At 40.9% G+C, this 14,410-nt stretch overlaps 1 protein-coding gene across 3 annotated transcripts in view; it reads right to left on the bottom strand.

Annotated features, from left to right (window-relative positions):
- LOC134661914 (WD repeat-containing protein 47) overlaps nt 1–14,410 on the bottom strand; it is a 91,877-nt gene that overhangs the window by 28,215 nt on the left and 49,252 nt on the right. For all 3 annotated transcript variants that reach the window (XM_063518159.1, XM_063518162.1, XM_063518160.1), the window contains one exon: nt 13,107–13,327. In XM_063518159.1, coding sequence (XP_063374229.1) covers nt 13,107–13,327 — 221 coding nt within the window. The remainder of the gene's footprint in view (nt 1–13,106; nt 13,328–14,410) is intronic.

Genomic DNA, 14,410 nt, shown 5'->3' with positions numbered 1-14,410 from the left:
TCTGGATTCGCATTGATGAAGTCACTAAAGAAAATCCTCTAGATTGTGATCAAAAAGCGGTACAAGTTTTATAATACTCCACTCGCTGAACCTACAGCACCTTAAGATAAGAAAGAGTAGTCATCTGAAGAAGGTGTCTTTTTTTTCTAACACTATTCGGCAACATAGATTGAGATTACCTTCCTATTACCCGCTCATTATAGATATAACTACCTATAACCAATGTCACAACCGAACTGCAAAAGCAATTAAACTATGTTCTATTTACGAAGATTAGAAATCTGTAAGTCGATATTTATCGTGAATACAATAGTGTTGAGTCGCTCACTCGTGAGGCACCTCATTTGTACCACTCATTATGTTAATTTGTCGCAGTACTTCGTACCGCAAAAATGTCTTACTTCACTCCTCTATTAATTTTACTCCTTTACTCGCGCGCATCACAAACACCTCTTGCCACCATCAGACAAATCATTCACACACTTCAAATTTCAAATAACTCTTATCCGTTCAAATTCACTCGCGAGTCTCGCGATCCTCAAAACTCGTACAACTCGCAAGAGAGTCACTGGATCGCGCGAGGCGCTAGGTGCTCGCCTGCTCGCCGACACTCAAAACTCAAATGTCTCAAATGAAGAAACGAGTAATGGTTCACACTGTTAACTGCCGAACTACAAACCTTATTGCAACGACAAAAGGTCCACCGAGAAATGCGTTGAGTTTGTACCACTCACCGCCTCTCTGTGACATGAACCCCTCAAAAATCCTTTCCAAATGAAACAATGAATTAGAAATACCCAAAGAGGGAGTGAGACAGACACGCGACGTACTTGAATATCGCTGAAAAATTGTCGCTGTTGGAATTAATGGAATAGTCGATGCTGAAAATATGCTAGTACCTCACCTCATTTGAAGTAAGACATTGTAACACCTCATTTTAGAAAATGAGGTACTCATACAAACTTATTTTAAATTGATGTCCTACCCATCACTAGAATACAAGACAAGACGTAAAGTGTGCTTGTAATCGATATTAAAACGCGATATAGCGTAATAAAAACGAGAGTGAAAACCAAGTTTTATCTGTGGTAAACCACTCTTAAATGCCTTTATTTCCTGAACCAATCCGTTGTAATTTCATCCGGAAATTAATAAATCGGCCATTTGTCTGCCGACCGAGAACAGATTGTTATTTTGTAAATAATTCCGTTCGCTGCCTTTGTAATAAATACAAAGAGTCTCCCTCAGAAACTTCAGCCAGCGTCTGTAGCTACAGGCTAATGTCAATATTTCATAATATAACAATGATGAAGGGGTAGACATTTATACACGAATTGAGTAAGATCTAGTAATTGAATTAAATCACATTTGGAAAGGAAAGATCAATTAATAATAAATAAATAATATAATAAAAATATTTATTTATCAGCTCACAAAGGATTTGTAAGTTTCACAGTAAGACAGTGGTTCCTAACCTTTTCAGTCCGGTCACCCCTATGACTATATAATTCTAGAAGAAGGATGAATGTAAGAAGCGGGTGTACAAGTAAGAATCAAAAGAAGCGGGTGAAGCGGGGGGCGGGTCAAGAAGCGGGTGTCAAATCAAGGAGAAAACAAGTTTTCAATGAGCGTTTCGTAATAAAACATAACACGTAAAATGTGCCTTTACTGGGTAATTGTACTCCAACGGTTTTTATAGTTATACGAAAACTATATAACAATCGTCATGCCATATATATAATACCACAAATATACCTACCACAGTATAATAATTTTAAAATTTACATTAAAATATTGAATAAGACCGTCGGCAATTGATTTCACCAATTCAGTCAGTTACTTACAGTAAAAAATCGTTTCATGACAATTAAATAGCCTTTCCTCGTGCACGACTGTCCTTCTGAACGTGTGAGACTACTAGTCGGCAAAAATCAATCAAATTGATTTGCTCACTATTCGCGAAACGTTGGGTATTCTTGGTAGACATCCTACGTTACAGACACCTACCTGTCACGTTAAGGACAAATATTTCCCCGAATGTGTGGCCGAACGCGAGGGTATTCACCAGCGATTATCATTTTCTGTCCCAAACGCTCCCCCGTGGAATACAATTGCGAGTTTATATGTTTAGCGCGGCGTGGACGGGTTTGAATAAAATATGCCGCCGCAGTGCAGGGGTGTAGGTATTACTGTATTAGGCTTTTAAGGTTGGTGGGACTTCGCGCAGGGTTAGCCCGGGACGCAACCAGTAAAATGGTTTATTTTAACGGCTAACTGTAGCTCTTAATAATTATGTTGTGTAGCGCGCGCGGGTGTAACAAAATTGATAAAATTTCAATCAGAAGCATTCCAATTTCTGTTAAATGGTGGTCTAGCGGTAAGAGCGTGCGACTTGCAATCCGGAGGTCGCGTGTTCGAACCCCGGCTCGTACCAATGAGTTTTTCGGAACTTATGTACGAAATATCATTTGATATTTACCAGTCGCTTTTCGGTGAGGGAAAACATCGTGAGGAAATCGGACTAATCCCAATACGGGCCTAGTTTACCCTCTGGGTTGGAAGGTCAGATGGCAGTCGCTTTCGTAAAAACTAGTGCCCACGCCAATTACTGGGATTAGTTGCCAAGCGGACCCCAGGCTCCCATGAGCCGTGGCAAAATGCCGGGACAACGCAAGGAAGGGATATGAGCTGCTCCTAAATATAAGCGACAGTAGATATACATTAAAATAATCAAAATAAACATACCTAAGCTAAATCTGGAATAATAATTATTAGGTACGCCATAACACGATTTACACATGCATTTTATGAAGTATTACGATTTATTGCTAAAATATGAGACTATGTTTCCACCGGCCCGCATAATACCGTGCCATACCTATCCCGGGTATTAAGTTGACATCCCAACCGCTAATCTCTATAATCTCATTAGCCAACGAACATCAAAATACCTATTCAGGTAGGTAAACATTATATAGGGATTCGTTTACTTTATACTTCATATGCATGAGAGACATTCATTCTTAGACCATGGTTTAAGAGATTAGAACAAGGTTTTTAGGGCAGCATTTCACTTAACATTTTATATGATAATAAGCTTAATTTACTTTTAAGAGTTTTAAGCCCGCCGTTTTGTTTACTTCTGGCATTAAAATGAGTGTTTTCGTTAAAATATATATATAAACTCGTGAACAAATTTAGGGGAACGGAAAAAAAAAGTTTAATTACTAACTTTGAAATGACTTTAGGTGCTGTAATCCAGTAATCAAACCATTTTTGCGTTCCACTAAATTTGTCTATGAGTATATTTAAATAGTTACACTATTAAAGAACTCGAAAGGCTACAGAACTCGAAAGCATGCTCCAACAACTGAGCACGGTAAGCCTCGAGATCGGACTGCGGATGAACATGTCAAAGACCAAAGTAATGACTAACAGCACCAAATGTAGGATTGAAGTTGACGGCGGAAGAATTGAATATGTCCATGAGTACATTTACCTGGGCCAAATAGTCTCTTTCCAGGCACGACAAGACAAGGAGGTCGCAAGACGTACCGAAAATGCCTGGAAGAGCTATTGGTCCATGAAGGAATACATGAAGGGAGACCTTCCTATATCGCTGAAACGCAAACTCATGGATATGTGCATTCTTCCGATCCTCACCTACGGCGCTCAGACTCGGTCCTTGACTAATGCTCAAAAGCTTTCCCTCAAGGTTTGCCAGAGAGCGATGGAGCGCAGTATTCTCGGTGTCAAATTGACTTACAGAATCAGAAATTCTATCTTGCGCTCCAAAAACTAAAGTAGCCGACGTAGCCCTGACAGCCGCTAAGCTTAAATGGGACACATCTGCCGTATGCCAAACGACTTGTGGGCCAAGGAAACTACTGAGTGGACACCGAACATAGTGCGGCGTAGCGGCAGACCTCGAAGGAGATGGCGGCACGATCTTGACGTCTTTCGGGAAGATTGGCCTAATATTGCCCTAGAACGAGACGCGTGGAAGAAAGAGAGGGAGGCCTTTGCCCAGCAGTGGGACACAACAGGCTAACAAATAATAAATAATAATATTAAAGAATAACATGCGTGTTTGCAATGTGCATATAAATATACCTTGTAATAAAGTCGAACAAAGGTCGAACAAATACGATATAGAAACATGAAAACAAATAACGTGTTGAAAAGTCGTTTTATGTGACAAATGGTTCAGTTAATAGCTTACGTTGAGGAAAATAACCAGCGGAAGCAGAAAACTAGTGCTAACAACACATATGATAATATTCGCAATAGCAAGGTGGTAGAGACAATAGAATATCCAATAGAATAGAATAGAATAGAATAGAAATAGTTTATTCGTGGCAATAAAAATACAACAGATAAAACAGGGGAACAAAAGTAAAACTTACACTTAACATCACAACACATATCAAACATAACATGTAAAATAACCACGAAATGGTCCCGACTCAGCATGGTGTTAGCCTGGATGGGCCAACGCTGGTCTTCCGTCGGGGCCAAGGGCGAGTGAAGCACGGAAAGTACACAACATTTAAGTAATTAACAATGGCAATAAAACAAACAAATTGGAAAGAAATAAATAACAGTAATACATTCATATTATAATTACATACAGAAATAAATAACAGTAATACATTCATATATTATGGTAATAAGGAAGAGAGATAAAAAAATAAAATAAAAGAAAGAATTATATTAAGAACTACGTAAAACAATAAAATGAGTGTGAATGGCAGTTGCGGAAAGGAACAGAAAAAGATGGTAAGTACTTATACATACATATACGAAATCAATATTTAAATGCAGCTTGTCTCCAGTTTGAGGCATTCCTCGCTAAGCTGGTGTTCGAGCATGAACTCTTTTAAGGATGTTTTAAAACTGTAAATACTTTGCAGGTTCCTGATAGGAGGAGGGATGTTGTTCCAACAGCGGCTGGCCGCGTAGCGAAAACTGCCCCGGAAGGCTGCCGATGCGTGCCTAGGAGTAAGAAGTCGAGTCGCAGACCGCCGACCCTCGCGTGGCCTGCATATGGACAGCTTCTCGTACAGATAAATAGGTGACTGGTAGTTAATTACTCCAAAGAGTAAAGAAGCAAGGTGCAGCTTACGGCGGTGGTGCATTTTTAGGATATTGTGCTGATTAAGGAATGGTGACACATGGCCCCGCAAGGGAATGCAGAAACAATAGCGAGCACAGGCGTTCTGGATACGTTGTATAAGTCTCTTGGTTTTACAAAGAAGTCGCGGCCCAAATACCGCATCCACATAATTTAACTTTGATAATACAAGTGACTCTACTAGCCTAATGCGCAGTGCTTCATTAATGAAAGGTCTGATCTTGTATAACACTTTTAGCTTATAAAAACAGCTCCTAACTACATCAGCAGTATGCTTCTCAAAACGGAGACCATTATCCATCATGAGACCCAGATTTCTAGCCTCGTAAACTTGCTCAATGGACTCTCCCAACAGTGTGACTCTCACAGAGGGTGTGATACGAGCCAGCTGATGATTGCTACCGAAGACTAGGTACTTGGTTTTGTTCGGATTGAGCAGCAGGCAGTTATCTGAAGCCCAGGAAGCTATGTTACGGAGATCAGTGTTGAGTTTGACTAAAGCGTCATCAATATCAGATGGCTTACAAGAAATGTACACTTGAACATCATCTGCATAGATGTGGTACTTACAGTGAGTGATACGTGAGCAAATGTCGGCGGAGTACAAGATAAACAGGATAGGTCCGAGGATCGAGCCCTGGGGGACACCCCTGGTTAAGTTAATTGGTTCAGAGGCTAAGGTGGAGCCACCACAATTTATTTTTACAAATTGACTGCGCATCCTGAGGTAACTTTCAAACCATCTTACAGTTTTGTTTTCGAATCCATAAAAACTTAGCTTAGACAAAAGTAGATCTATATTTAAGCAGTCAAAAGCCCTGGAAAAATCAAGTAGAACCAACAGGGTGCACATTCCCTTATCCTGAGAGCACAATATACCATCGGTGACATCCAGCAAAGCTGTAGTTGTACTTCTACCCCTTCTGAAGCCCGACTGTACGTCCGGTAGAATATTGTTGGTCTCAAGATACTTTGTGAGCTGAAAACACACAGCCTTTTCCAATATTTTAGAGATGCAGGGTAATATACTGATCGGTCTAAGGTCTCTGAGCTCAGATGGGTTAGCGGTTTTAGGCAGCGGTTGCACAACGGCCAACTTCCAGGCACTGGGAAATGTAGATGTCAAAATGGAGGTATTAATTAATTTTGTAATTAAGTCAGTAGTGTGTGGGAGTGTCAAAAGAAGCATTTCTAGATTTATAGCATCAGAACCCTCAGCATTTGACTTTAAATTCCTAATAATTATTAACATTTGTTCCGAGCTGATAGGTTCCAACTGGAAAACTGAATCACAAAACCTGTGGTACTCATAGTAAGTCAAAACTGATACGGGCAATTTTGAAGTATCTGGTAACGTCAATAGTGTTATCAGGAATAAAATGTAATATGGAATAAAAGGGTCCTTCTTTCAAATTTAGTAATCCATCTCCGAATTGACATTGCAGAAATGGTAAAAGACTTTGTTTTTAGTCAGCTCGCGATGTAATAGTGTTATTGTATAATAATCAATTCATCACAGAATATATAACAGAACTAAGTAGAGCCCGGTTATTATGGTTATGTCATAATAACCAATGTCATAATATCGCGTGATAAGTTGATAACGTTTCTTTGTGGCTAAATGACAAATTGACACTTATCGACATGTTGCATCAATAGCGTGAGATATTATCCATGGGATGAAAATTTGAAAAATCAATTCTTAAAAAGTCTACTTATGACGCATTTTAATGACTATATGTGATTAAATCACAAATTATCTTTATGTAACAAAACAAAACCAATGTTTGACACCGGTAGGTCACGAATTTTGTCGTCCCTTCCTATCGCATAACACTTCTATTATAACTATCTAGATTCTAGACTGTGCCTCAATTACTGCTCGGGGCAGTCGCGAGCCGAGCGCTTCTAAATGTGACTGGATTGACATACAACGCACTAGAATAGATGTAATAAATACCTAAACAATGCACGTATAATAATACTTATAATATAACCAGTGTTGGCCGAACGTTAATCCCAATTACCATTAAAAATTAACCATTGAAAAGGTTAATTCGAATTAACCATTAACCATTGAAGGAAAATTAATTGTCAATTCGCATTAACATCAATTTGCATTAATATTAATTTATTTCGAACCATTAAAAATTAAAAAGAATTAATGGTTAATGCTTCAGAAACCATTAAAAATTAAATCAATTTTTAATGACAATTAAAAATTTTATTGATAATTATCAATTAACAAAAATATATCGTAATTTTATAAAGGCGCCCGAAATTTTTATCTAGCTAGTGGACCTCAGGTTTGGTGCAACATAGAAACACGCCGTTTGGTCATCCGACTCGTCTTGATGAGCACTTGGAGAGCAGTACCCAAGATAGAGCTGATGCTGAACCCTGGCAGTACCTAGTGGAACTCAGGTTTGGTGCAACATAGACACACGCCGTTTTGGTCATCCGACTCGTCTTGATGAGCACTTGGGAGAGCAGTACCCAAGATAGAGCTGATGCTGAACCCTGGCAGTACCTAATGGAACTCAGGTTTGGTGCAACATAGACAAACGCCGTTTTGGTCATCCGACTAGTCTTGATGAGCACTTGGGAGAGCAGTACCCAAGATAGAGCTGATGCTGAACCCTGGCAGTACCTAGTGGAACTCAGGTTTGGTGCAACATAGACAAACGCCGTTTTGGTCATCCGACTCGTCTTGATGAGCACTTGGAAGAGCAGTACCCAAGATAGAGCTGATGCTGAACCCTGGCTGTACCTAGTGGAACTGAGGTTTGGTGCAACATAGACACACGCCGTTTTGGTCATCCGACTTGTCTTGATGAGCACTTGGGAGAGCAGTACCCATGTTAGAGCTGATGCTGAACCCTGGCTGTACTTAGTGGAACTCAGGTTTGGTGTAACATAGACACACGCCGTTTTGGTCATCCGACTCATCTTGATGAGCACTTGGGAGAGCAGTACCCAAGATAGAGCTGATGCTGAACCCTGGCTGTACCTAGTGGAACTCAGGTTTGATGCAACATAGACACCCGCCGTTTTGGTCATCCGACTTGTCTTGATGAGCACTTGGGAGACAAGTACCCAAGATAGAGCTGATGCTGAACCCTGGGTGTACTTAGTGGAACTCAGGTTTGGTGCAACATAGACAAACGCCGTTTTGGTCATCCGACTCGTCTTGATGAGCACTTGGGAGAGCAGTACCCAAGATAGAGCTGATGCTGAACCCTGGCTGTACCTAGTGGAACTCAGGTTTGGTGCAACATAGACACACGCCGTTTTGGTCATCCGACTTGTCTTGATGAGCACTTGGGAGAGCATCTTGGGCACTGCTCTCCCAAGTGCTCATCAAGACGAGTCGGATGACCAAAATGGCGTTTGTCTATGTTGCACCAAACCTGTGTTCCATTAGTTACTGCCAGGGTTCAGCATCAGCTCTATCTTGGGTACTGCTCTCCCAAGTGCTCATCAAGACGAGTCGGATGACCAACACAGCGTTTGTCTATGTTGCACCAAACCTGAGTTCCACTAGGTACTGCCAGGGTTCAGCATCAGCTCTATCTTGGGTACTGCTCTCCCAAGTGCTCATCAAGACGAGTCGGATGACCAAAACGGCGTTTGTCTATGTTGCACCAAACCTGAGTTCCATTGGGTACTGCCAGGGTTCAGCATCAGCTCTATCTTGGGTACTGCTCTCCCAAGTGCTCATCAATACGAGTAGGATGACCAAAACGGCGTGTGTCTATGTTGCACCAAACCTGAGTTCCATTAGGTACTGCCAGGGTTCAGCATCAGGTCTATCTTGGGTACTGCTCTCCCAAGTGCTCATCAAGACGAGTCGGATGACCAAAACGGCGTTTATCTATGTTGCACCAAACCTGAGTTCCACTAGGTACTGCCAGGGTTCAGCATCAGCTCTATCTTGGGTACTGCTCTCCCAAGTGCTCATCAAGACGAGTCGGATGACCAAAACGGCGTCTATGTTGCACCAAACCTGAGTTCAACTAGGTACTGCCAGGGTTCAGCATCAACTCTATCTTGGGTACTGGTCTGCCAAGTGCTCATCAAGACGAGTCGGATGACCAAAACGGCGTTTGTCTATGTTGCACCAAACCTGTGTTCCATTAGTTACTGCCAGGGTTCAGCATCAGCTCTAGCTTGGGTACTGCTCTCCCAAGTGCTCATCAAGACGAGTCGGATGACCAACACGGCGTTTGTCTATGTTGCACCAAACCTGAGTTCCACTAGGTACTGCCAGGGTTCAGCATCAGCTCTATCTTGGGTACTGCTCTCCAAAGTGCTCATCAAGACGAGTCGGATGACCAAAACGGCGTTTGTCTATGTTGCACCAAACCTGAGTTCCATTGGGTACTGCCAGGGTTCAGCATCAGCTCTATCTTGGGTACTGCTCTCCCAAGTGCTCATCAAGACGAGTAGGATGACCAAAACGGCGTGTGTCTATGTTGCACCAAACTTGACTTCCATTAGGTACTGCCAGGGTTCAGCATCAGGTCTATCTTGGGTACTGCTCTCCCAAGTGCTCATCAAGACGAGTCGGATGACCAAAACGGCGTTTATCTATGTTACACCAAACCTGAGTTCCTCTAGGTACTGCCAGGGTTCAGCATCATCAACTCTATCTTGGGTACTGCTCTCCCAAGTGCTCATCAAGACGAGTCGGATGACCAAAACGGCGTTTGTCTATGTTGCACCAAACCTGAATTCCATTAGGTACTGCCAGGGTTCAGCATCAGCTCTATCTTGGGTACTGCTCTCCCAAGTGCTCATCAAGACGAGTAGGATGACCAAAACGGCGTGCGTCTATGTTGAACTAAACCTGAGTTCCATTATGTACTGCCAGGGTTCAGCATCAGCTCTATCTTGGGTACTGCTCTCCCAAGTGCTCATCAAGACGAGTCGGATGACCAAAACGGCGTTTATCTATGTTGCACCAAACCTGAGTTCCACTAGGTACTGCCAGGGTTCAGCATCAGCTCTATCTTGGGTACTACCCTCCCAAGTGCTCATCAAGACGAGTCGGATGACCAAAACGGCGTTTGTCTATGTTGCACCAAACCTGAATTCCATTAGGTACTGCCAGGGTTCAGCATCAGCTCTATCTTGGGTACTGCTCTCCCAAGTGCTCATCAAGACGAGTCAGATGACCAAAACGGCGTGTGTCTATGTTACACCAAACCTGAGTTCCATTAGGTACTGCCAGGGTTCAGCATCAGCTCTATCTTGGGTCCTGCTCTCCCAAGTGCTCATCAAGACGAGTCGGATGACCAAAACGGCGTGTGTCTATGTTGCACCAAACCTGAGTTCCACTAGGTACAGTCAAGGTTCAGCATCAGCTCCATTTTGGGTACTGCTCTCCCAAGTGCTCATTGTGACGAGTCGAATAGCCTAAACGGCGTGTGTCTATGTTGCACCAAACCTGAGTTCCACTAGGTACAGCCAAGGTTCAGCATCAGCTCCATCTTGGATACTGCTCTCCCAAGTGCTCATTGGGACGAGTCGAATAGCCTAAACGGCGTGTGTCTATGTTGCACCAAACCTGAGTTCCACTAGGTACAGCCAAGGTTCAGCATCAGCTCCATCTAGGGTACTGCTCTCCCAAGTGCTCATTGTGACGAGTCGAATAGCCTAAATGGCGTGTGTCTATGTTGCACCAAACCTGAGTTCCACTAGGTACCTACTGCCAGGTTTCAGGGTCATTTTGTTGTCTCATTTTAAAATATCACGATCTGATAATTCACTGAAGCTTGTATTCATATGCTTATTTTTAATTTTAATACCTAGCTCCAAGTTTCTAAGCAATAGTAACATTAATTATTAGTTTATGAAAAAATTGATTTAATGGCATTAAACGTTAATTTAGATTGACAATCAATGTAATTAAACGTCTCAAAATTCAATTCTAATTAACTTTAATTAAATTGATGCGTAATGCAATTGATTAATTGCGGATTTAATGGTTAATGCAAATGATTAATTGTTAATTAGAATTACACATTACGGCCAACACTGAATATAACTAACGTAGCGATGTTTTACGTTCCTATGGAAAATTTCCGTCTCCATCCGTCAGACGAGCTCGACTGTAACAAGTAACATTGCATTGACTCTTAATTCTGACAAGACGTATAGCCCTCATTTATTTGCTTGCCGACAAGCCTTAATCAGGGCTAAGAAGTATACTGTAATAAAGAAATACAACATGAACATGTATGCCAGAACTTATGATAAATTTAATCGGAAAACCTCGTTTCACAAAGTTTGCTGACTTTACATGTACGTACATAAACCTTAGCTGGAGTTTGGAACTTTTACGCAACATTTTTTGAAACATGTTGCAAATCACAAGCGCAAAAATCTTCAGAATGAATTAAAAAATCAACGCTAAAAACAAGAAATATTTGTAGAACAATTTTTATTGAGAAATGTTCATGTATTAGGTTATAGTATAGTAATAATAATCCATCATTAATTGGACTGCGAGCTGCGAGAGACTTACTGGAATCCAATACCTATTACCGATGTGCCCCGTCTAGATGACGATCTATTACGCGAATAGGCTACATGACTAATTTTCATTTATGGTATCAATCGATCGGGTTTGTTTTCAGGATCTAATGTCTATATGGGACCCATTGCATTAAAGTAACACAAAAGTCAGAAATTGTAGTCAAAGGCCGCGCGACACGACAGTCGCACTTCACTCGCGAAACGCCCTTAACAAAACGATAAATGAACGTGACGTCAAGGTCTCTGAGAGCTCATCTTGTCGTATGGACAAAACAAGAAAATTGCGTTTTTGTCGGTGAAATATTGCGTTATGTATATAGTTGCTATACAATATTTTTTTGGATAAAATGTAAGGAATTGAATGGTACCCTTACTTTTATCGTTTTTGGAAGTTAAAAAAAAACTTAAATTTTGAAACTTTCAGGTCCTGTATTTTTGCAACATTTCCATATTTTATTTTAATATCCACATTATTGTGATAAATTGCTTGTTTGCTATCTATTTTACTAGATTTTGTTATAAAATTCAAGATCCCTATAATATATACCTATACACAGTGAATGCCTGTATTCATTTAGACATTAAAACAAGGCGGCAAGGCCTCAAGACCCTCAAATTCTCTCTTAATAATTCCAGAATGACATTACACAGGCATTCTATGTCAGATTGATATGTTCACCGCACGTTATTAAACTTCGAGTTTCATATCGCGTCGACTCAGATTTTCGGGGTGCCAAACGGCAATGACTTTAATGAAACTTTAAAGTTTCGAAACTATATCGATTAAAGAAGATGTAGTTAAAATAAATAAGAAAATCATTAGATTACGATAGTCTAAAACTTAGGCTAATGTAGTAATGTATCACCGCACTTGAAGACGCGGAATCGTTTTAAGACAACCACATTTCACCGCACTTTTATTTGTTGGTTTATGCCATTGGTATATTATACCTAGAGATAAGTTCGCCTTTGTTGTATTTAATTCTATTTGTAACTGTGTGTCTCGTATTCCTATGTATGAATGTGATCGAACCTTCGTTTCCGCACAAGTTGCTTCGCCTGGGCTTAAATGAGCTTTATGATTATGACATTACTATATTACGCTTCGACATGCGATTCCGTGTTGAAAGATGTGGTGATACCCTTAATACGTAATAATATTTTTCGTATTTTCTGAGCTGAGGAAGCGTCTCGTGGAGGCGTCGGGTGACAAGAGGGCAGGCACCTACCTGGCGCAACATATTGGCATTGCCGTCCAGCGCGGCAATGCCGCCAGCCTTCTTGGCACCCTGCCACAAGGCACTGAGTTGGAGACAGTCTTTTATTTATAATTTTAGTTATTACTAGGTATTGTAGTTAGTTGTAGTTTTTAATTTTAGTTTATAATTTTTTAGATATATTACTTGTTTACTTATTTAATAAAATTACTTACTTGACATCATCTATCTTCGGGTAGGTGCATATCCTGAGAGTTTTGGTGTTGGAGCCGACGGCGTACAGTTTCCCGTTGGGGTGGAACTCCGCGCACCGCACCGCCTGCAGATCTTCGAGCACCGTCACGGGCTTGAATGTGGGCCGGGAACCGTTCACCTCGGCACCGACCATGTTGCCCGCCGACATGGGCAGACCGTGGCTGCCATTTCGATTTTGTGCCTGTAAATAAAGCAGTGGGTCATCGGACAGGAACTAAGTACCTACTTAAAATTGAAAAAGATCACAAACAATATTAGAGTGACCCTGCACTAGCGTCTTTTGAGCGTCGACGTCTAGTCTGATGTTGCCGATTTTAGGGATGATGCGTAAGTTTAAGGCAGGTTGCTTTATTTGATTTTCAAATGAAAAATAATTGCATAGCGGAATATTCGTTTAGAAAACGCAAAATGTTTTTCAAGCAAATAGGTAGCTACAATAATCTTGCACTTATGGTGAGTTTATATACAAACGTCGTTTTAAGCTAATTTTTAAGTGTTTAATGGAATTTAAACGAATTGGACGTCAGTTAATTCAGTAAAGCAGCCATCTATACAATAATAACGTAGATGCTATTAATACTACATAACTATTAGCCGAATTGCCAAGTCACGTGGATTTGTTTGCCTACATACCCGTAAATAACAAAAAGCTGATTTATTGGACTAAAACCAGTTCATACATTACACTTTTACTTGCTTAACATAATACAAATCAGCTTCAAGCAGACAAGCCTTCAACCAGTCCGTAGCTGATCATAATAACTTTAAACCAGCCGCCTCAGTTAAACGGTAGACCAACAATTCACTTTCTACAATAGATAGAGTTCATTGGTAGGCAAATATCCTTAGCATGGCTTATTGGTAACCTCTACAGGTTACCAGGCAAACCTTAGACCATGGCCAACTTATACTTGTGCCTTTCAGGTATCGCTTTACTATGCTATTGTAGGTACCAGTATATAAAAAGCCTTTGACAAAAGTTGTCGGAACCACACAACTCTGAACCCTCTATCTATTATAAGGGATTCTATAGAAAGTACACAAACTCTAATGACGGATGACCCGACATGAAATCAACTGTTCCTTTTCTAACCTTAATTTTTACTCGGACATTTAAACGGACACCGCACTCTAGCTCGTAACAAATAAAGCTCATATTTGACAAACCGCAAAGAAGTTATGCGAGTTTGTGAAAGTAATAATAGAAATAGACGGGCAACGAGACTTCTCTTGTGTGGTCCGCAGTGAATTTTTCCGAACGACC

Source organism: Cydia amplana, chromosome Z (genome assembly GCF_948474715.1).
Source record: "Cydia amplana chromosome Z, ilCydAmpl1.1, whole genome shotgun sequence".
Taxonomy (NCBI): domain Eukaryota; kingdom Metazoa; phylum Arthropoda; class Insecta; order Lepidoptera; family Tortricidae; genus Cydia; species Cydia amplana.
The sequence above is the reverse complement of the archived record's forward strand: the minus strand, read 5'-3'. Positions and strand labels throughout refer to the sequence as shown.